This window comes from Lycium barbarum, chromosome 11 (genome assembly GCF_019175385.1).
Source record: "Lycium barbarum isolate Lr01 chromosome 11, ASM1917538v2, whole genome shotgun sequence".
In the NCBI taxonomy this organism is placed as follows: Eukaryota; Viridiplantae; Streptophyta; class Magnoliopsida; order Solanales; family Solanaceae; genus Lycium; species Lycium barbarum.
Genome location: NC_083347.1, coordinates 19,517,330 through 19,541,521, shown reverse-complemented (window position 1 = coordinate 19,541,521; position 24,192 = coordinate 19,517,330). Strand labels below are relative to the sequence as shown.

General features: G+C 36.9%; 2 protein-coding genes across 2 annotated transcripts; one reads left to right on the top strand and one right to left on the bottom strand.

Annotated features, from left to right (window-relative positions):
• Positions 1-19,933: 19,933 nt before the first annotated feature.
• On the top strand, positions 19,934-20,693 carry LOC132619307 (dirigent protein 22-like). Its single transcript, XM_060334248.1, has one exon. It carries the CDS (start codon positions 19,950-19,952, stop codon positions 20,556-20,558), a length of 609 nt encoding a protein of 202 aa, XP_060190231.1. The 5' UTR covers positions 19,934-19,949; the 3' UTR covers positions 20,559-20,693.
• An 827-nt stretch (positions 20,694-21,520) lies between these two features.
• On the bottom strand, positions 21,521-22,540 carry LOC132619520 (glycine-rich cell wall structural protein 1-like). Its single transcript, XM_060334404.1, has one exon. It carries the CDS (start codon positions 22,538-22,540, stop codon positions 21,521-21,523), a length of 1,020 nt encoding a protein of 339 aa, XP_060190387.1.
• Positions 22,541-24,192: the final 1,652 nt, after the last annotated feature.

Below are 24,192 nucleotides of genomic sequence, written 5' to 3'. Positions count from 1 at the left end.
TATAGACATGGGTGAAAGAAGAAAACCATCTAAGCAGTAAGAGAGCAAGCTACAGAAGAAGAGCCTTTAAGAATTATCAGAAAGGTGTTTTCCCCAAGACTGACAAAGCTAGTATGCCAGTTATGTACATTAGAAACCCGTTCATTTAAGTAATCCAGTTTTCCCAGTAAGGAAGACTTGCTTGAAGTAAGCTGAAGAAATGTGTTATATCCCGCATTTTGTGCATTCGGATAATTTAAGATAATTGCGGGAAGTTAAAAGCAAGCCTATTTTTAATTTTGTTTAGCACACAAGTTGCTTATGAAAATTTTGATGTGGAAATATTAAGAGAGGCTAGGGGTAAAAAGGGCAAATTCGCAAGATGGCTCATAAAAATATTGCGGAGGCCTAAGGGCAAATTTGGAATTTGAAAAAAAAAATTCCATGAATCACAAAAAATGGGCTTGGACATAAAAAGGCCAAGTTTGGCCATCCAAAAAAAATACATGGGCCTTGGAGACTTAATATAATAAAAAGATGACCCATTCTTCATTTTTCATTTTTCAACATAAGAAGAATCAAGAAGCTTGGAGAAAAACAAAAAAAAAAAAAAACAAAGACCACCCCATTTTCGGCCAAGAACAAGAAAAAGGAAAAAAAATTTGAAGCCTTTCATCTTGATCCAAAAAAATATATTCTCCTAGTATTTCTACTAATTCAAGGGTCCTCTTCAACGTGGTATAATTTTTGAGGCAAGAAAATACCTTTTGTGGCAAGTGAAAATTTTTGGAAAGGTAAGAATTTCATTCTTTTGTATTATGGAAGACTTGCATATGTGTTGTAGTGTGTGGAAATAAATGGAAAGTATGGAAATTGTGTGTTGTGAGTGTTGTGTGTGGTGGCCGTGTGGTGCACATAAGTGAAGGGAGATGAATTAAATTATTTAGTATGGTAATTGTGTTGTTGTGGCCTTGTGATGGGATTGGAAGAATAATGGTTTAAATTGGCATGAAAATTTGTTGTAAGTTGTTATAGGAAATTATGTTATTTTAATATAGTTTTAAGTAATTATGGAATCGGAGTTCTAAAGCGTGAATTGTTGTGTTGTTGATGAATTTGGAAGGAGACAATGCTACTTTGTAGTCCTATTGCATTTGTGGAGGTTTCGGGTAAGATGTGGCGTTAGTGGGGAATTGTTGAATATTTTGCAAATTGTCTAAAGTGCTCTTGAATTGTGTTGAATTATCTTGAATAAGCAATGAATATGTGAGCATTGGAATTGACTTGAAAATGCATGTAGTTGAATTGAGTATTGATGAATTATGTAAAGAATAAGGTTATTAATGTTAGAATGTGTCTTCAATTGATTGCTGGTATTATTGGAACAATCGTTGGTATTGTTGTTAATATTTTGGCCGAGTTAAATTCTCGGATGTGTTGTTGTATTTTGGCCGAGTTGAATTCTCGGGGATGGCGCATTTACAGGGGAAATGCTGTCGAAATTTCTGTAGATTAAGTGATGGTCTTGAATTGGACTCTAAGTGTTTATATCTAATGGTTGGTGCGCATTAATGTTGTGTAGATCTTGTGGAGCCAAAGGCTTAAATTTGGATTTGCGTAGAAAGCGGGCAAGGTATGTAAGGCTTAACATTTCCTTCTTTTGGCATGATCCTTTTGAAATGAACAAAAATGTATATGTACGCTTATAAAGGAAATCCTACTCTTAGAACCACGAGGATGACTAACATCGTTGACTTCCATAAAGTATTTCCTACGGTTTGATGCATATTGTGATATTCGAAGACTCTAGTGGTTATGTTTCCGAATGTTGTTCACAAGAAAATCGAGATGACCAAAGTCTTTAATGAATGTTTTGGTACGTAAATATATGGTTCAAAAGTCTCCATTTGATTTGATCCATAATGTCATTTGATGTTTCCTAATGTGAATATTTGATCCATAATGACGTTCGGAAGTTTTCTAATATAAATGATACCTAAATTTCCAAGTATGGCTTATGAAATGTTTTGTTTTCCGAAAGATTCTTACTCTTAGAGCCATTAGGTTGGCTATCATCCTTGACCCCCATAAGTTGTTCCGTATGGTTTTGCTATGTACCTATGATGTCCGATGCTATGTATCTATGATGTCCGGTGATGTGCACCTATGATGTCTAAAGTTTGGCTAAAATGTTTTCGAATGGTACTCAAGAAGGGAATAATTTGACTCAAGTCTTGAACTTCCAACTACTAGCGCGATCAATTATTCTAGTAAGTCTTTGACACACTTTGATGCGTACGTATGATCCCAAGTTCTATTTGATTTGATCCATAACGATACCCGAGAGATACATGCCATGATGTTGGTCTTGATTTTCCAAAAATGACTTCTGAAACGCTCAAAGAATGTTCTGTACTTCAAACGCTCGCAACTTTCTCATACTAAGTCGGATTGACCCGAAACTTGTTTCAGAGCCTTCAGGGGTCGGTAAGTATAAATGTCCATCGATTCTTGATTTACATGTACATGGCCTCTCACTATTCCGCTTGGGCGTACCACTAATATGTCATTCGCCGAGTCACAGCCGGTAATGTTATGATTCGTACTATGCTATACTCGCCACTAACTTGTTACGTTATATTTATGGATCGGAGCTGACGCCTCGGCAATAGGATATGTTCTGCCTTCTGTACGTATGTGAACAAGATACGTTTTTCAAAAGAGGTACCAATATGATATGTTCTGTCTTCTGAATATACATGAACGAGATATGTTTTTCAAAGGAAGTAGTACTATAGATATGTATATGTTATGTATATGTATATGTATATGTGTGTATGATGGTATGAAAGCATGATGATATGACTCTACTCACCGAGTCCCTCACTAGAGGGCCGGGTACGGTATATATAAATATATGATATGTATGGATCGGGCTGCACGTTCCGCAGCAATATGTTATATTATTTATGGATCGAGCCGAACGTTCCTCGGCAGTATATGTTATGTATATGAACCGGACCGAACGTTCCTCGGCAGTATATGTTATGTATATGGATATATATATGTATATGTGTGTGGATCGGGCCGTACGTTCCTCGGCACTAATATGTTATATGCGGATCGGGTCGTACGTTCCTCGGCGCTATCGTACTATATTTGGATCGGCGAGGTGTATATATATATATATATATGATGACATATGACGACGGCACGTATGATCTGTGTTTGGAAAGTAAGTGTTTTGGTACTTACTAACGTATGACATCGGTAAGTATGATTTACGTTCGGAAATAAACCTCTTGGTACTCTGACTAATGCACTCTTTTCTTTTGTGCCGTTGTTCCGCTTATGATTCTGTTTTCTGCATTCCATGCTTTACATACTCAGTACATATTCCGTACTGACCCCCTTTCTTCGGGGGCTGCGTTTCATGCCCGCAGGTACAGGCGATCGTGTGAGAGACCCGACAGCCTAGGCTATCCGTTCTGCTGCTTTGGAGTGCTCCCTTGTCCCGGAGCCCATCCTTTGGTATATACTTTTCTGATATGTATATGTATGTGTATATTCAGGGGTACGGCGGGGCCCTGTCCTGTCATATGATTCTGTTATGTTTGTTAGAGGCCTGTAGACATATATGTGGGTCGTGGGCCACTGTTGTTCGGTTACGTTTGTGGTTCGCTACGACGGCCTCAACGGCTTGTATATATTTCGGCTTCGGTATGATATGTGTGATATGTGCGCTGTTTCAAAAATAAAATCTGTGTTAATTATTATATGTTGAATGTGGATAAGATATGGCTATACCGATTTGGTAAGTAGGTAGGCACAGGTGCCCAACTCGGGCACCAGTCACGGCCCACGCTGTAGGGTCGTGACAAAATGAGTCGTCAGTATGTTAGAGGAAATTAGCAGAACCACTAGATGACCACTTATCACTAACTCAAGGGATCCACAGGATTTAAACGTCAGTTTTTGAACTAAGGGGGAGATCGTGCGATAAGGTGCCGATATAAACTATGTGTTTTGTAAGTTGATAGGTGTTAAGGAGATTATGTCAGAGGGTCACAGTTTCATGTAGCCAAGATAAGGTGCGAAGAATGTGATCTTTGTCATGCTATTGAGATCAAGTACTAGGTAATTATGTTATAAGATAAAGTTCTAGAGCGAATAGCGAGTTTTAAGGGTATAACGGTTCCAATTCCAGAGTAATTCATATACTATGTGGTACTTATACCCAGGCGTACTCTACTTGTGCCTTTCGTACCCATATCATGCCCATGTTAGAGATTGATACTCCACATTTAACATACAAGAATTAAGACTTCATACGATAGTAAGTTATACAAGGGAATGTCCTTTCATGTCTGGCACTTCTGGTGTGCTCATGTCTAAAGTTAAAAAACCGCATTCAGGTCTCACGTATCTATCATGATTTTATACTCATGTCCATGTTCTAGCATCTAAGTGCTTTTCAAATCTGATGATGATCTTGACCCCTATGATTATGTTATCTATGTTACCACATACTCGTGCCCCAATTCATTTCGCTATGCATTCCACTTATAGCGGTATCGTAACAATGATGTTGTTAGATAATAATGAAGGTGAACCAAGATGGATGTCCTACCTATGATTCTATATAATTCATGCTTATGTTTCTTTGACTAATGTTTCAAACCATCTCAAAGGATGCCCTTATCTTTTCCGAAGTACCCATGCCAGTTTTATGTTCAAGGTGACTTTCTATCCATGTCTTAGATGCTCGAGGAACGAGTTATACATGCCTATAATCCATTCTTTCATGTGCCTTATTTATAACAAGGGTGTTTACTCACGGTGATAAGAGTAAGCTATGTTGAATCATGTCCTATTCTTTTGGTATATCTAAATTCTAAAGGTAATGTTTTATCCATGCCTTACGTCTCTGAGTATCCAAGAGTTAGCCTGCAACTTGTGTTCTATGCAAGTCAGACTTATGCCTTAGTCTTACTTCAATGCTCATGAACTTAAGTCTATACGCCAAGGTATGCAGATACTTATGTGAACGCCATGTTTTTCATGTACCTATGTCCCATGTCATGCTATTCACATATTCACGTTTCATGCCATATGAATCACGTTCCCATGTACGCATGTTCCACGTTACGTCCTCCATGTACAATGCACTATGTCATGTGTGTTCTCTAAAGCAAAGTATCTCATGTGAATAGTACTAATAATTCCTTTTCTCTCTTTCCTCTATAATTCGCTCACGAGAATGAGCAAGATGAGCTAAGGTATTCATAATCATGATTAGCAGCTAAAAAGATAATCAGAAGTAAGGTGCATTCCTATATTCAAATAGATATCTTTTCATGTACCCTGTGGTACTTATCTCAGGAGTATTCTACTCAGATTCGACGTATTCATGTCATGCCTATGCTAGAGATTTATGAACACCTATGTTAGGATCATATTCTTGTTATACGACTCATGTCTGTCGCATTCACATCGAGTTGCGCTTACATTCAAAGCCTTAGTCATACTCTTATCTCATATTACCATGGTGACATACGAATGTTTGTGATTAAGTCTCTAAGTATCCAAATCCTACACGCGCTTAGTATTCAACCCACATGTTGTAACAATCATGTTTCGACATTCAGGTCCCATGTTACGATATCCATTTTCAGACGTATTCATATCTCATGACAGTTTAGCACTCATGTATTCATGTCATCCAGTCTTCGTGTATTTATGTCCCACGTCATGCATCTCACGCCCAGGTAATCATGTCATGTTCGTGCCTATTTCTAGTACTCATGTCATTCGTGCCTACGCATTTCTTCCAAGCCCCATGTATAGTAATCATGTAATCATTCAGCCAATATCCATGTGTTCAAGCCAGCTCAGTATTTATGTTAGATACATTCAAGATTCAGTAATCACGTTATGTCACATCATGTGTATTAAGATGCTATGTGAGTTGTGCGTTGGTACTTTAGTTAGTTGGCAGGCGTTTGAGAAATGCGTGAGGATTTGAATTATGAAGGAAGTCCTGCCATAAATTTTGTAGCTTCCCGAGTTAGTAGCGATTCCTAACTATTAGTCATAAATCGAGGACAAATGTTTCATGATTCTCATTCATGTAGGTGCTACTCAGTTTCATGTTGCTCATGTACATGTTTCCATGTAATCACGTATTCAGTTCTCATGATCCATGACTATGTTCCCATGTAACCATGTTAAGCTCTTATGTTTTACGTCATGTTTCTTTCATGTTCATGTATCCAAGCCATGTCCAGCCATATTCTTAACCATGACCCATCATTCGAGGACTAATGATCTCAAGGGGGAGATATTGTAACACCCCGTGCCTTTAACCTAAGCTTTGACCATGATCCTAGACTTAGAAAATCAGATAAAGAATGTGGGAATTGGAATTTCCCTGTTTAGTTGTAAGATGATGGTTTACGCCCATGAACAGTGACCGTATTTCAGTATACGGCCCGTAATTTAAATCGTAAACTGGTACCAAGGATTTCTGAGCATTCTGGAATTTGACATTTGGATGTCAAATGGTTAAATACGGGCCGTATTTTTATGTCAAATGGTTAAATACGTATTTGGAATTTGGGAAAATTTCCTTGATGAAAGTCGTTGATCTTTGAAATAACTTTCCAACGGTATATTATAGGGGCCAAACAGACATCTGTACAAAGAGTTATGGTCATTTTACTGAAGAGACGCAGTGCAGTCCGTATTTCAAAATACGGCCAGTATTTAACTGGGCTGAAATTTTAATTTTCCAGAACAGTATATATTCGTCTGTATCAGTTCACACAATTGATTTTCATTCCTTCAAGCCCTAGAACGACCTCCTACCCTCCTCCATCATCAAGAACACCAAGGTAAGCCTACTCTAATAATCTAAACAAGAAATCATCATTCCTAAACTAGGGTTTTCAAGAAAACCCATCTCAAGGTTCAAGAATTCAAGATTTTGGAAATCTTCTTCAAAGCTCAAGTCTTTAATTCAAGTTTTGGAGCATTACCAGGTATGTAAAATTGCTATCTACGTGTGGGGACATCATTGTTCTTCCCCACGCCTCTTAATCCATAAAGTATGAATCCTTATGAAAACTAGGGTTTCTATACCATACTCATGATAACCCTAGGTCCATGTCCATGAATATATTATGTATGAATTGCTATTATTTTATCATTGTGTTCTTAATACTCCATATGATTATTGAGAATCAGTTTGTAATCCATGAAAACCCATATCTCGTATTCCATGGGTTCTTGCATGCATGTTTTTAAATAAAAATGATTATTTCATGAATATCCTACATGTCTACAAGTTTTCATGCAACTATATTATATAATTACTTTCATGCTATGATACAAGATACATACATACTAAATACAAGTTATTTCATGAAACCATGTTTTACAAGTTATTTCATGAAACCATGTTTACAAGTTATTTCATGAAACTATGTTTACAAGTTATTTCGTAAAATCATGATTACAAGACAAGTACAAGTTAATTCACAAAAATCATGGGCTTCTTAGCCAACTATATTATGTTCATGTTTTTGGGAGTTGCACGAATTACCGAGAAGGCTCAGATAGCCTGAAACTACGTAGCCACCGTAGGACAAGGATCGTTCCGCCCGGATAGGATGATACCTTAATTTTACACTGAATGGATCCATCAGGCACGTTACCACCTTATACCCTGGCAAGGTATGAGTGCTCTGCTGGTCCGGCGAGGTACCAGACTCCACGTACCCACGTGGTGATATCATATGACGGTTTATGAAATGCTCTCCCTACTTATCATGTTTTACTTATGTTATATATATATGTACTCACGCTCATGCTCATGTTCATGTCTAGGTTTTCAGTTTCAGTTCTTATCATGTTATTCCATGTCCCATGTTATTTCCTTCAGTTGCTTTACATGGACCGTGTCTCCGGGGCACAGTTGAATGTAGATATCATAAACGCGAGGTGCAGGATACCAGGCCGAGAAACCCGGGCAACCATTCCCCTATGTGTCAATCGCTAGCACATCCAGGGTGGAAATTTCACGATACAGGTACTGATATACAGGACGACACATCTGCTCAGTGGGACAACATTCGTATCAGCTTATTGGTGAGCCCCATCTCATTCGGGGTTTAGTCAACTTTTGTTTTATGATTAGTTATGCATCTAAGGTATGCTTGGGGCCTTGTCCCAGTAAGTATGTTTTCCAGTCAGACTCATGATAGCGGTTTCATAGACTAGACAAGTTAGTTATGTTATGTCAGACATTCGGAGTCGTATAGCCATTTTGCCTCATTCATGTTATTTCCGTACTCATGTTTAAACAAATATTTTTATTAAGTATTATGACTTATTACCTTTTATAAAGGCTCATCATGCATTCACATTATATTCCGCTCATGTTATGCCTCATGATGATTCAGCAAGCCATGTGGTTCGCTCGGTCACATGCAGTAAGGCACAGAGTGTCGTGTTTCGCCGAGGCCATGGTTCGGAGCGTGACAAATAGTCTCTGTTAACACACCATTGATGAGGAAAGTGTAACTCACTGTTCTAATACATATCATGATCCATTGCACCATCAGACTAGGGAAACCAATCTCCTTTAACATTTGCTCAATGAAAACCCATTCTATTGAGTCATATGCTTTTTGTAAATTCAATTTAATCATACATCTAGGTGAAAGTTGCTTCCTGGTATACCCCTTGACTAACTCATGACTCAATATAATGTTCTAAGCAATGAAATATTTGTTACTAGCTATTTTCATTTCAGTAACTATAACTTTTTTTTTATATAATTATGACAGAGCTGCTCCTGTATAAGGAGAAAGTAATTAACAAATCCCTCTACAATAATCAATTCAAATTCAAGTATAAACAGGGAACTAATGTACTAGAAGTGCTTCAATCTTGACAATTATTTGCATTTTATTCCAAATAGCTTGATGGATTAACTCCATAAATAAGCATGTTGCATGGATAGAAATTTTAGAAACAATTTTCCACTTCTCATAAACTAGAAAGTTTTCTTATCCAAACAAATCTACATTTTAGATGCAGGTATTATTGCAGCTACTTATATGATGTATCGTGTTGCTCGGGCGCAACAGTTGGCTTCAGAGGCGAATCCAGGATATCAGGGGGATGAGTTCACATTAAAAATAATAATAATAACAAGATGCAAAAGTGCATTTAGTAGGGTTCGATACCATAACCTAGGGACTAATCCAGCACTTAACCTGTGCTCCACTTGGTCTAATTTGACCATGTGTTCCTTCAGTTAATATCAGATATATTATAAGGATTATATACATAATATACCAAATTTAATCGGGTGACCATGGGTCCATGTGACCCATTTTCCATACATAGATTCACCCTTGTATGGATTTGCTTGTATGCATATTATGGTTCATCCTATTGGGATTGGCTAAGAGGTGCTCAAGCTGCTACAAATATAAACTACGTAATGGAGGCAACAAAAATCGATCAAGCCATTGCTAGGAGAATACTACCAATTTGATGGTGACTTCATAAGGCAAGTTGGAGGGATTCATATAAGTGCATCTATGAGGAGAAAGATCGATGAAGGATCTCAAGGTAAAGGTGTTTTTTTGGTATAAAAATAATTTCTGAAAGATGAATAGCAAAAACCATTTACTTGAGATATGTTAAATATTTTGGCATGACACCTGGTAAGTATTTTCATTAAGGTTTGAACATTTAATGTTTAAGGTTTGAAACTCAATTCAAAATACTTACCACGACTCGAGCTGAACATTTAAACTATTTCAAGTAAGCAATTTGGTATTCGCCTTTCAGAGCTTGTTTTTATACGAGAAAACACCTTTGTCGATCTTTCTCCGCATAGATGCACTCGTTTGTTTCCCACTAACTTGCCTTATGAATAGGTTACCATCAAAATGGTATTAGTATTCTCCTAGTAATGGCTTGATCGATTTTTGTTGCCTCCATTGCGTAGTTCAGAAAAATGAGTTCGTAACTTTGACCTTCAAGTTATTAACGACTTTGTATGCTTTCAGATATTTCGCTATAGAAAGTACAATCAGTTAATTCTAGCAAAACATTCTTAATTAATTTGCAAATTCCAATTATTTCTTAGGGTTCCAATATGAAAAATTGCTTGATTAAATATGGCAAATTCCGGGTTGAGAAGTTTTGGATAGGAAAGTAGCCTGTCTGTGTGAATCATGACAAATTGGTCAAATAAGCTCTAAATACCTTTACTCCTTAAGGGGTCGTTTGGTACGAAGGATAAACATAATTAGTTCTGGGATAAGAATTTAGCAATTCCTTATCCCTTGTTTGGTTAGTAATCATGGGATAAGTTATCTCAGGAGTAAAAATAGTGCTGCCATAAGTTATACCTGCCATAGGGTGGAATAAGTTATCCCAGGATAAGTTATCCCGTGATAAGGAAGAAACCTCTTCTTTTTAGAAATTATTCAATGTATAATACTATTAGTCCACATACCAAACAATCAATAAAAAATAACTCCAAATAACTAATCCCAGCCTAACTTATCCCAACGTAATTAATCCCAGCATAACTTATCCCAACATAATTTGTTTTTAACCAAACGACCCCTAAGTGTTTAATAAGTTTGCTCACAACAAAAGTAGTTGAGGCCACTCTTAAGTGAAGCCTTTTTTAAAATACTTGTTGCAATTTCACATTTTATGATACTTGATTACCAAAATGAGCTACTTTAGAGAATAGACAGTTTAGTGCACAACTTCTCGAAGCAGAGCATAGATTTAATTCTCCAAATTGATTACAATCTGGAACTAGTGATTGAAGAGTACAAATGCATTTGTGTATCCACTAATCTGACAGTTGTTTAATAAACTTAATTAACATCTGTTGATATTGTTCCTTTGTAAAACTTGGAGTAGAGGTGTATTTGTTGAAGGAATATTAGCACAGTAACATAATTAGAATCTGCAAGAGCACCCTAGGTTACATTGATCCTTCATTCGTCTTGACGTACCTGTGTCGAGCAGGTATAACAAGGGTATGAGCACTTCGTGCAAATCCTTCAAAATACACTATGGATTAGTAAAAAGATACTCATACCGATTTCTTGCTGGTTCACACCCTTATACGAATCCGTATAACATTGATGACTACTCCCTAGTCCCCTCTGTCGAGTTGCCTTTTATGGGAAAATCATAAGATATAGATGTACTTCACGTTTAGAATTGCACTAAAAATACTATTTATCTTAGAGAGGTTTAAAGAAAATTTTGAAAAAACGTCAACGACTGCTAGCTTATTTGTCGATAGAAAAAAAAGAAAATATAGTATGTTATAAAGAATTAATTAATAAGCTGGACATTTAATAGACAAAAACTCATTTAAAGAGTCATTTCATCAACTTTAAAATCGATCGGTTTGTGACTAGGGGTCGTATCTTCTAAAACCAAAGCCATTTGCTCTGAACAACTGTACCATCTAATACTATTTCCCCAGCTATTGTGCATTTATGTTCAATGAATATGGAAATTAAATTATTATCAATTCTAGTAGGTTGCATCTAACAATTTACATGCATTTTAAAGCAGGGGCGGACCCACCTTGAAGGGTGGGGGACACGTGCCCCGTAACTTCAAAAAATATTCTATATACATATATTTATATATCTTGAAAAACTATCACATATTTTAAAAGGACCTGTCAAACATAATTGCTAAATTAGTTCAGTTGGCAGGAGTGCCCCTCCGTCGCGACCCGAGTTTGAATCTCAGGTCCTATAATTTTTATTTTTATTTTATATAAATTTGTATAGTAAACTGCTGTACAAACTTGCGTTTAATGCAGATTTTTTAAAATCTTTTTATTATTTAGTCCTCCTCCCATTTTACTTTTCCATTAAATCCCTTCACCCAAAAGCCCAAAATTCCAAAAGATCTTTTTCCACTTTCCACTCATCTTTTCCTAACCTAATAAGCAAAAAGAAACTCCTTTGGCTCTCTCCATTCTCAAACCCTTCTTCCATTATCAAGTTTCTCACAAATCACTCAGTTAGGAACGTCACCCAATAGTCGAATCTATTCAATATTCATTAATTTTTCTGGTAATTGAATTCGAGCCAACGATTGGACTTCTCTTACGATAAAGCTTTCCCTTATTTTTTAGTGATTAATATAGATTACTTATTATATAAGTATATAATAGTATTTAATTACTAGGGATTAAGGAATACATAACTTTATAGATTTAATTTAATTAAAAATTTTATTATCTTATACTAAGCCCTAAAATCTTATCATAATCTTAAATTTGGGATTTTGTACAATCAACTTAAGGTCTTGAAAAGTCAGGTTTGTTTTTATTTTTCAAATGAAAACACGTCGAGTTCAAGTATGAGTTGATGATGTACTTTTGTTATATTAGTACCAAATTAATTATATTTGATAATATTGAAGTTTTTACTTTGTTATTGTAATCAATAAGTTTTTTTAGAGTCGCACACCTAACTTTGTCGCTAGTAATTGGCGTACTAAAGATAATGGTGCCCCGTTATGCTTAAATCCTGAATCCGCCTTTATTTTAAAGTGATATTATTCAATTAAATTGCACCAAACATAATTTATCAAAAACAACAGGAATATAGATTTGCGAAAAGGAAGAAAGACAGAATAGCTTCTAATAGGATTTCCCACTTAATTTTTATGAATACAAAATACAAGGATAGTTCAGCCCTAATCTTCTCTCTCTTTTCTCTAGGTCGGCTAACGTTAACGTACGCACCTACCGGAATTGTTGCTTAAGGCGGCTAAACCCCACGTTGATGGAGGACCCAAATGGTCGAATTTGTTTGCTGGAAACAAACTTGCTTCACGAGGTATGACGCCAAACTATATAGCTCCTACGATCCACAAAGGAGAGAAATATGGAAAATTAGACAAATGGGAAAATTCACTGATCCTCTATGTTGTGGGAGAAGCACCTACGTTTGGTGCATTGGAGAGATTCATGGCAACTAATTGGAACTTTGCAGCGAAACCTAAAGCATACTATCATATAGATGGCTACTTTCTACTGAAATTCCAGACAGGGATGGTGTACTGTTCTCAGGTCCGTACATGATGCAATCTAAACCTGTTATAGTTAAGGGATGGTCACCCTCCTTTGACTTTAGCAAAGAAATTCTACAAACCATTCCACTTTGGGTCAGATTTCCAAACCTCCCTCTGAGATGCTAGGGTATGGATTCTCTGAGTAGAATAGGTAGTACCCTGGGTGTTCCACTGTATGCTGATGATTCTACAACGAAAGTTGAGCGTATTTCCTATGCTAGAGTTCTAATAGAGATGGATGTCACTAGAGAATTGCCTTATCTAGTGAAGGTGCTAGAAGCCTCAGGAAATATACTTTAGCAAGCTGTGGAGTATGATTGGGAGCCAGGGTACTGCCAGACATGTCTGATGGTGGGGCACACTTGCCCACCCCCTGCAAAAAACCATGATCCAAAACCAGCTCAAAATACTTCCAAAGGAAAGATGGCATCAACAAAAGGCACAGAGAAACAAATGGGGCAGAATGGGTTGGATAAGCCAAAGCAAGGGGGTCCCAACCCCAAATTAGCTCAGAGGCCTGGCAAGGCAATCGCTCAAGGCCCAACTCCTGCTACTCAACATGAAAATACTGAATGGAAAGCAATACCTGGTAAAGGGGTGCCTAGAGTGGCAACTGCTCATACATCAGGGGCAACCGCACTGAATAATGCTTACAATATACTTCAGCAAGTTGAGGAGCAGCTGCCTAGAGAAGACAATAATGGAAACACTGAAAAGGGACAATGTAGTCAGCAGTTGGAACCGGGTGGAGCTCCTTTCAATCCAATTCAATGAATTTAGTAGCTTGGAATATAAGAGGACTTAATAAGGTGTATAAACGAAGGAGTTTAAGAAGTTCTTGTCCATAAATAATGTCGCACTTATTATAATACTAGTGTATTTGTCCGCGCTTCGCGCAGTCATAAAAATATCTCGTTAAATTCACAAAACAAATTTTTAAATATTTTAGCTCTAAAAATATTCTAAAGATTCTTTTTAGTGTTTCGATCCAATTAAATAAGATTTTTACTTTAAATTCATATTGGTGTCAATGCTTCGTTTTTTTTCTTTTGTAATATTGGATGTCATTAAAAACGTTTGAGATAAATATGATTTAGTTTAAATTTTTTATTTTACTTTTAATGACATGATTTTAACCCAATAAAAAATTCATCGCATATTTAAGATCATAATTTTTTTTTTATTATTTTTTTAGTTTTATGACCTGTTTATCACATTCATATATAATAGCTGACAGACTACAATCTACATATTATACTATTAATTAAGAATCAACAATATTATACATAATAGCTTTGGAAAATAATATTCTATATAGTTTTGTGACATGTTTATCTTATATTTTTTTTAGTTTTGTGACATGTTTATCTTATATTTTTTTAGTTTTATGACATGTTTATCACATTCAAATACATACTATTAGTTAAGAAACAACAATGTTATACATAATAGCTTTGGAAAATAATATTCTATATAGTTTTGTACTAATGTTAGCTTTCAGGATTAATCAAAGGAAACTACTGCTTTGAGAAACTGTACAAACTTACAAAGGATAGGAGAATAACCAATGTGGTTTATGTTCTTATAGTAAAAACCTAAACAGGGAAAAATCAAATTAAAAAAAGACTTGAAAAAATATCTTACAAAGAAAATGGAGTCCATCTCTACATAATTTTCTTCTACATGATTTAGCGGCTTGATTACTATATTCATCCGTTTGATTATATTCTTCAGCCGACTTTAGAAAAGGTTTGTCTCCATGACCTCAGGATTTACTCGAAGCATTGCTTGATTTTTTTTTTAATTGCTCTTTGCCTTCAAAGAAAATTTTAAACAATGAACCTAATATTATATACTAAACATTATTTTGAATTACTTAAAAAAAAAGAGTGAAAATTCTATGAACAAACGGGAGTTATAGTATACCAAATCCAAAATAGCAACAAAATATTAGAATATCATAAGGTGAAGAGACTAAGAGTTGAATAGCCTCGCTAGAAAAAGCTTACAAAGTTAAATAAAAATAATTAGTATTTTCATAGAAAATAATTCTTTGCTTACATTCTCATCTCAGAAACATCCAACCTTCATATTCATTAGACTGGGGAAAATTTGATGTCTGAAAATAAGAAAAAGTTAAAAAGGATGAACATAGTATAATGACATTAAAATATAAAATATGTGTAGGGAGAAAAACCCAAGGCAGTTCCTAATCAACATAGAGTTGTCTACACTTGTTCTTTATCTTCATATTTAAATGTAGTATTTGATAATTAAAGAGGTTTAATGAATTTAAATGCGATATAAGTTACAAGTGAGGGAGCAAATAACGGAGTTAATACTAAAAAATAAAGGAAGACTCCAGGCATTTCCATAAAGAAGGAATATGAGAGGTTGAAAACTATTATTGGAAAAGTAATTTCTTTATGGTTGCATTATATCATGTTGAACGTATTCTGCTATATTAACATTGTGAATGTTGATCATTAATTATAAAAAATATCAGAAAAATGAGGTCATTGATTAAACATTTAATACATATGTTTATTGCTTTTACAAGTTAATATTCATTTCGTATGTAATGCTCATGCTGTTGTCTCTTCATCTTCTTAATTTATTGCTACAATTCCTTTTTTTTTTAATTGTCTTTATATGGGCTTTTAAATATAGTTAATGATAAAAATGATGGAGAAAATATCAAAAAAGGGAGAAAAAAGATAAATGTCAATGGAGACCATTGAAATGTGCCACATAGGATTGTCTATTCCTAGCTTTATATTATATATAGATTAGAGCATAAAATAAAAGAAAACAACATAAATAGGGTGATGAAGAAGATTGTTGAAGGGTGGGAGTGGTGCTCTAACAGTAGCTTGAGTCCAAGAGGAAGAATAATAGTGTTGTGGAACCCTGTTAGTGTTCATTTCACTCGGTGTTCCATGAGCAGCCAAACTATCCATGGTGCGGCTATGTTAAAGAATACACAGAAAATGTTCCTACTCACAGCAGTGTATGGGCTGCACACAGTTGAAGATAGGAGAACCTTATGGGCTGATCTTGAAACTATTCAACAATCATGTTAGGGGCCTTGGCTTGCCATTGGGGATTATAATGCTGTAGCTTCTCCAGATGATAGACAAAATGGGAACCCTGTACTGGAGGTTGAGATGAAAGATTTAAGAGACTATCTGCAAAACTCTGGTAACACTCAAGATAACTGGTTGGGAATTTACCTGGTCAAATAACAATGTTCAGAGCAAGTTAGATAGAGCTATTGTAAATGCTGAGTGGATGATATAAATGACACAATTTGAGGTCCATGCCCTAAACCCTGGTTGTTCTGATCATACCCCTCTAATCATGCACTTGGAGGAAAATATGCAAAAGGGGCCTAGGCCGTTTAAATTTCTAAATTGCCTAGCTGATCATCCCAAGTTCCAGGAGGTGATAACATCAGCCTGGAGGACCCCTAGACAGGGCTGGAGTATGAGTAGTGTATGGCAAGGATTGAAGGAGGTGAAGCAAGAGTTGAAACAACTCAATTTGAAAGAGTTTAATAGTGTATCAGATAGAGTGAACAATTTCAGAGAGCAGCTGAATGATATACCAACTATGAGAAGGGATGATCCACAAACAGAGGATAGGGTAACTGAGAAAGAAATACTGGCTCAACTTGAGAAGTGGTCCTTAATTGAGGAAAGCATCCTACAACAGAAATCTAGAGTTAAATGGCTCAAGCTGGGGGATTCAAACAATTCCTTCTTCTTTGCTTGCATGAGGAATAGAAGATCACAAAACCATATTAACAATTTGGTGGATGGTGCAGGTAATACCATACATGATAAACTGGATGTACAAAATGAGATCTTAGGTTTGTATAACAATTTACTTGGGTCATCCAATGAATACCTCCCTGCCCTGGACCCCCAAATAATGAGAGATGGACCTGTTTTAAACAGGATGCAGCAGCTTGAATTGATAGAAGAGGTTCAGGCAAAGGATGTGTGGGAAGCTCTGAAAGACATAGAAGACTCAAAAGCCCCGGGTAGTGATGGGCTGAATGCACTATTCTACAAGAAGACATGGCCTACAATTGGTGAAGCTGTGACTCAAGCTGTGCTTGCTTTTTTTGAAACAGGTGAACTCTACAAAGCCATAAACTGTACTAGTGTCATCTTGATTCCCAAGGTGAAGAATCCCTCTAGAGTCACTGATTTTAGGCCTATATCCTATTGCAATATTCTATACAAGATAATTTCTAAAATTCTTACAAAGAGGCTACAAAAGGTGATGGACTATATTATTGACAGTAGCCAGTCTGCTTTTGTGCCTGGGAGGGTCATTACAGATAACATTATCTTAAGCCATGAGTTGATCAAAGGGTATGGGAGGAGGAGTATATCACCAAGGTGTATGGTTAAAATTGACATGAGGAAAGCTTACGATTCTGTGGAATGGCAATTCCTGGAACAAGTACTTGGTTGTCTAAATTTCCCTGTTAAATTTGTAAAGTGGATCATGACATGTGTGACCACTGTTTCCTATTCTGTTAATATAAATGGGTACCCCACTCCTCCCTTCCCAGCAAAGAAAGGACTACGGCAAGGTGATCCTATGTCACCTTTCCTATTTGTAATTGCTATGGAGTATTTCTCTAGGAACCTTAAGAAACTAGGCAGGATCCCTGATTTCAACTTCCATCCTAAGTGTGAAAAATTGAAGATATTGTTTCCAAGAATTTTCTCTCGTGTCAGGTCTCCAGGCAAATGTTGAGAAGAGCTCTATTTATTTTGGGGGGGTACCTGATGCTGACCAACTGGCTATAGTGGAATCCCTTGGGTTTGTCAAAGGAGAGTTGCCCTTCAGATATCTAGGGGTTCCTCTGAGTTCAAAGAGGCTGTCTATCAACCAATACCAACCCCTGTTGGAAAAGATGATGAGCAGAGTGACATCCTGGACTTCTAAATTCTTGTCATACTCTGGGAGAGTTCAGCTGATAAAGAGTGTTTTGTTTTCTATCCAAGTGTTTTGGTCCCAGATATTCATCCTCCCCAAAAGACTTATTAAAACTGTGGAAACTGTGTGCAGAAGATTTCTCTGGACTGGTTCTACTTCAGTGTCCAAGAAATCCTTATTGGCATGGGAAACACTGTGTCATCCAAGAGTTGCTGGTGGCCTGAATCTCCTTGACATTCAAACCTGGAACAGAGCTGCTAGTTGCAAGCTCTTATGGAATGTTAGCAAAAAAAAGGATAGGTTGTGGATCAAGTGGGTGAATGCTTACTACATTAAGTCTGATAACATTTGGACAGCTAAGTTTTCTAATGCATCATGGGTTGTTCAGAAAATACTGCAAGCTCGGAAGAATCTGGTTGCTGCTGGTTATGATGATGCTACACTCCAACAATTACAATGGTTCTCTATCAAGCAGTTGTATGTGAAGCTTAGAGGAAATTTTACTAAAGTCAACTAGAGAAAACTCATCTGTAACAATTATGGATGCCCCAAGTGGATCTTTATCCTTCAAATGGCTATCTGGGGAAGGCTGCTTACAAGAGAGAGGATTTCCCAATGGGGAATCACAGATTCAGTGATATGCCCTCTGTGTGATGTAGTAAATGAATGCCATGATCACCTATTTTTCCTGTGCGATTACTCAGCTGCTATGTGGAATGCATTACTAAGATGGCAGGGGATTGCTAGGATGGCTCAGAACTGGCAAGGTGAAGTGGAGTGGGCTGTGCAAAATGCAAAAGGGAACAGTGGAAAGTCTGAACTGTTTAGAATAACTTTGGCATGTGCTGTATACACAATTTGGCAGGAAAGGAACAACCGTATATTTCAAGCCAAGCATAGGAGTAGTGCTCAGGTGACTTAAGTGATTATACAAGAAGTGTTCTGCAGGGGAACCATGAGACCAAGACTGGGCAAAGCACTAGAGCAATTAAATTCGTATCCTGTACTTCCCTGAAGGAAGTGAACTAGGCTGCTAAAGTAGGTGCTACAAGATAGCTGTAGGTGTTAGAGGTGTGGTAGGTGTTAAACACTGGTTATGGGGCTATGTCCATTCCTGCTGTTTAGTTTCTCTTTGTACTTAAAACTTTCACTTGGTAATAAAATTGCTTATTTACCAAGAAAAAGGATTTGCCACTTAAAAACAAAAGAGAGTATCGAAGCTATATAGGTCTTTTGGCTTGCTACAAGAAACTGTGTAAAAAAGGAAAATGCGCATCATATCTAGCCAACGTACCCTTCTATATTGTCACTTGCTTTCTTAGTTATTATCAGTGAGATCGATGTTAACACATAATCTTTAAGTTAGAAGTTTCAGTCTTATGATCATCTACTCTCACAACCTCGTCAAAGTTGGGAATAAAATACTCGGTCCGTTTCAATTTATGTGAACATATTTGAAAATTTTAGTCTTGAACATGTCACCACATAATTTGTGCAGACTATAAGAGTTTTGAAACTTATAGTTTAAACATAGCATAATATTTGTGTGCCTATAAATGTTTTTCATTAAGTGTAAAATGAAATATTTAAGTTGTGGTATCTTATTTTCAAATATTGAAAAGGGTCATACTTTTTGCTAAAAGAAAATAGCTTTGCGTAAATTGAAACAAATAGAACATAAAATTACTTAAGTGTAGTTTTGTTGACTTTAGACCTTAGCTGGCTGTGATAGCTGAGCTAAATTTGTAATATTTATTCTGGTAATTAATAAAGATCGTTAGTTACCAAAAAAAAAAAAAATAGAATATAAAATACTTCAAATTTCTTGTTCTTGAAACATAAACACCCCCCCCCCCCCCCCCCCCCAAATGCATAAATACCTATCAATTTCACCAAAAATCAAAGCACAGAAAACCCAAAGAATCAAGAGTAACAAACCCGAGATCCCCATGGCATCAAATTCAATCAAGCTATCCCTCATTTTGCTTCTAACAATTTTCATAACCTCAAAGGCTGAACTAGGCCAAATTAAAGAAACAAACATGACACTCTATTTTCAAGATTGGTCCGGTGGACCAAATGCCACTTTGCTACAAATAACAGGCCATGAAGATGGTCCCCAAAGTTCTGCTAAATTTGGTTCAGTGTTTGTTACTGATGATCCAATAACAGAAGCCTTTGATAAGAACTCGGCAGAAATTGCTAGAGCACAGGGCATATATGTTACTTCTGCATTGGATGGCAAAATTTCTCATGTGCTAATATCAATTATCTTTACCAATGAAGAATATAAAGGGAGTACTTTGGAATTACAAGGTGCTAGTCCTCAGTTTGAGAGAGTAAGAGAAGTGGCTCTGGTTGGTGGTACAGGAAAATTTAGGCTTGCTAGGGGATATGCAACTTTTGAAACTATTCACTTTGATTTGGCTGTTCATTATGTTGTTATTCAGTGTAATGTTACCATTTTACATTACTGATTGGGGGACTAATTAAGAATGACAACAGTCCATCAGAATAAAGTAAACTGGTAGCATATGGTTTGTTGTCCAATTTGATTGGTCTATGTAAAGGCTAGCACATGATAAATAAATGCTGTTTATAATGATAACTCTTCGCCGGTGCTTCTTATTTATACATTTTAAGAATGTCTACCAAAATAATTTATTCCAGCTTCATTTATAAATTCTGCCAAAATCTCTTAACTGCTAGGCGAGATCCATCCACTACTCAATTTTTAAGAAGCAGCTCAATTTTTAGGAAATTCTAACAAATTCTCTAAACTGCTAGCTAGCTTAACCATTAATAAACAATAATAATCTTCCAACTGGCGGAGCTAGGGGCACAAGGGGATCAAACCTCTTTCGCCGGAAAATTACATTATATATACAAGGTCAAATTTTTTATGTACAATGGAGGTTAAATTCCTTAAGTTTCTTTCCGAATTTACTTACTTATAATTTGAATTCCCTTAATAAAAAAAATGACTGGCCAATGGAACTTCCTCCTGAAAAAACATGCCTTAATTGCAAAGTGGATTTAGCTACATTTCAAATTCCAAAGAATGGAAGGAATAAACTTGAGCATATATACCTAAAGCTATTAAGTACGTAGTTTATTGAGGGGGAAAAAGCTACATTTAGGGAATGATGAAGAGAAAGGAAACACTCGCCATAGGATCGACAACACGAAGTCATGTTGATTATTTGAATAAACCATCAATTGGATGATACATTTGAAATAAGTAGTTTAATCTTCATAGTTTCTTGCTTTTCTTAATCGAGGATGATACATTTGAAATTAAGGAAAATACAATGCATATGAAAGCCAAACATACAAACTCATTTGTTTAGTAGCCTTAGCTTAATTAACAACTTTAACGACTAAAATAACACATGCATCTTGGTACTGCCGAAGTGTAGCTATGAGGCTACGATATTTATCATCTCCCATTGCCTCCACCACCGGATCCACTCCCAACACCAACACCTTTTCCAGCTCCAGCTCCAACACCAACTCCTATACCAATTCCAACTCCAATTCCAATTCCTCCACCATGTCCACCTCCAATTCCTTTTCCTCCTCCTAATCCTCCACCCGCACCAAAACCACCACCATGACCCGATCCTCCTCCTACTCCACCTCCACCACCGCCACCAAATCCACCTCCTCCTCCTACTCCTCCACCAGCTCCAGCTCCTCCTCCTACGCCTCCACCAGCACCGAAACCACCTCCATGGCCGGATCCTCCTCCAAGACCACCGCCTCCTCCACCACCGCCGCCTCCTCCACCACCACCTCCTCCTGCAGCACCTCCTCCGACGCCACCACCTACTCCACCTCCGGCTCCAAATCCTCCACCATGTCCAGAACCACCTCCAACACCTCCCCCACCACCACCACCTCCACCTCCTCCTCCACCTCCACCAGCTCCACCACCAAGTCCTCCTCCTGCACCACCTCCTACACCTCCTCCAGCTCCAAATCCACCACCATGACCTGACCCTCCACCAACACCTCCTCCTCCACCACCACCAAAACCACCACCTCCACCAACACCTCCTCCTGCACCACCACCAATGCCGCCGCCAGATCCACCACCTTTTCCACCTCCACCTCCTGCTCCTCCTCCAAGACCTCCTCCTCCACCTAGTCCACCTCCACCACCCGCTCCTCCACCAAGACCTCCTCCTCCACCAGCTCCGCCTCCAAACCCTCCTCCTGCACCTCTACCACCACCAAACCTTGGACCACGTCCACCGCGTCCTCCATATCCACCACGTCCACCGCGTCCTCCATATCCACCGCGTCCACCACAACCCCTCCTACCATATCCGCAACCATTATTACCCCACCTCGACTCATCAAGCTTGTCATCACCAAAAGTGATGGCACTTAATTCCAAGAAAATGCACAAGAAAAGAAGTAACCCTACAACCCACTTATGAGAAGAAGAACCCATGACTATGATCACAAAGGTTCTCAGATATATCAGATTACTTGTACTGCTCTTCCTCACTCACAGTCTATGAATTTATATAGGCTTACTGGACCAGCCAAGTTGACAAGTTTAGCATATTATTATTCAGTTGAAGCAATTAATGTCAGTAATGTGCAAAGCTGCATGCATGGTTATTTGACGCGTTTGAACGTTGGGGAACCGTTGGGGAACTGGCGGGAACAATAAATGAACCAATAGAATTAGTCAAAAGGATTACATAGGTATATAGACCATCTCTACTGTATTTTACTCCCTTGTTCTCAATTTATGTGGCACTATTCATATTTCGATAGTCAAATTTATAAATTTTAATTTTGAATTCAGACATGAAATTCTTAAACTTTTTTAAATAAAATTTACATATTTAATTTAGAACCTACATGAAAAGTACTATTAACGTCAAACTATTTAAATGGTATATGAAAAAATGTTATCAAAGAAAAACTTATGTGACTGTTAAAATTTGAAAAACGTCTGCATAAATTGGGACGAAATGGGTAGTTCTTTAGATCGAAAATCTCCGTCAACGCTGATCCAACCCTACTACCGACACCACCCAATATTAATTTTGCCATTGTGTAATGGCATGGCAAATGGGCCATCGTCTTTATGACACGTCTAGGCTTAATATATATTTGGTCCCCTAAATTTGTCCCTTTTTTTCATTTTTGCATCTCAACTTAGTGTTGTTCCTATTAACTTCTGAACTCCTCCTAAGTATGTCTATCAAATCCCCTAAAGAGTAGCTCTTAATTAAGCTCGCAGTGAAAGAGCAGAACCAGCAGAAATCGACACATCCATGACCTAAAGAATAGCTTACCACATGTCTAAAATATTACTCCACCTTCATTTCCCTAATTTAATTTCTGCTTCTAATAAAAATTAGATTTAGGGGGTTTGATAGACATACTTGGGACAAGTTCAGGGATTCAATAGGAACAACACTTAGTTAAGATGCCAAAATCGAAAAAAGAAATAAATTTAGGGGGCCGCATATGTATTAGACGAGATTAACTTCAAATGTTACTGTTTTTGTCTTCAACAAGGCCTAGGAAGTTCCACTTAAAATACTCATTCCATCAAATTTGTGGGTGTTCAATAGAGCCACTTAATTTGGTTTAAATATTAAGGCACATAAGTATCGATGTTAAAATTATATACATATTAATTAATTTCATTAAAATTTAAAAGTAGGTCCTAACGTACTTTTTGACAAAGAGAAACGTGAATTTATTGAGTAGGGTACGGAAAATATCTTTTCGGAGAAATTGGACCTAAATTAAGAAATTTTTCTATTATATAAAAATGTCAAAGGAGGACCAATATAGCATTAACAAATTGTACATAGAGCATTCCTTGTTGTACCCATCCATTTCTATTATATTCTATTATATATATTTCTATTTTATATATTATAACATAGCATTAACAAATTGAGAACCAACATAGCATTAACAAATTGTACATAGAGCATTCCATGTTGTACCCATCCATTTCTATTATATTCTATTATATATATATATATTTCTATTTTATATATTATAACATAGCATTAACAAATTATACATAGAACATTCCATGTTGTACCATGTTGTACCATGTTGTACCCATCT

Coding starts and splice junctions, on each gene's coding strand:
- LOC132619520 (XM_060334404.1), bottom strand. CDS start 22,540: ATGGGTTCTTCTTCTCATAAGTGGGTTGTAGGGTTACTTCTTTTCTTG.
- LOC132619307 (XM_060334248.1), top strand. CDS start 19,950: ATGCATAAATACCTATCAATTTCACCAAAAATCAAAGCACAGAAAACC.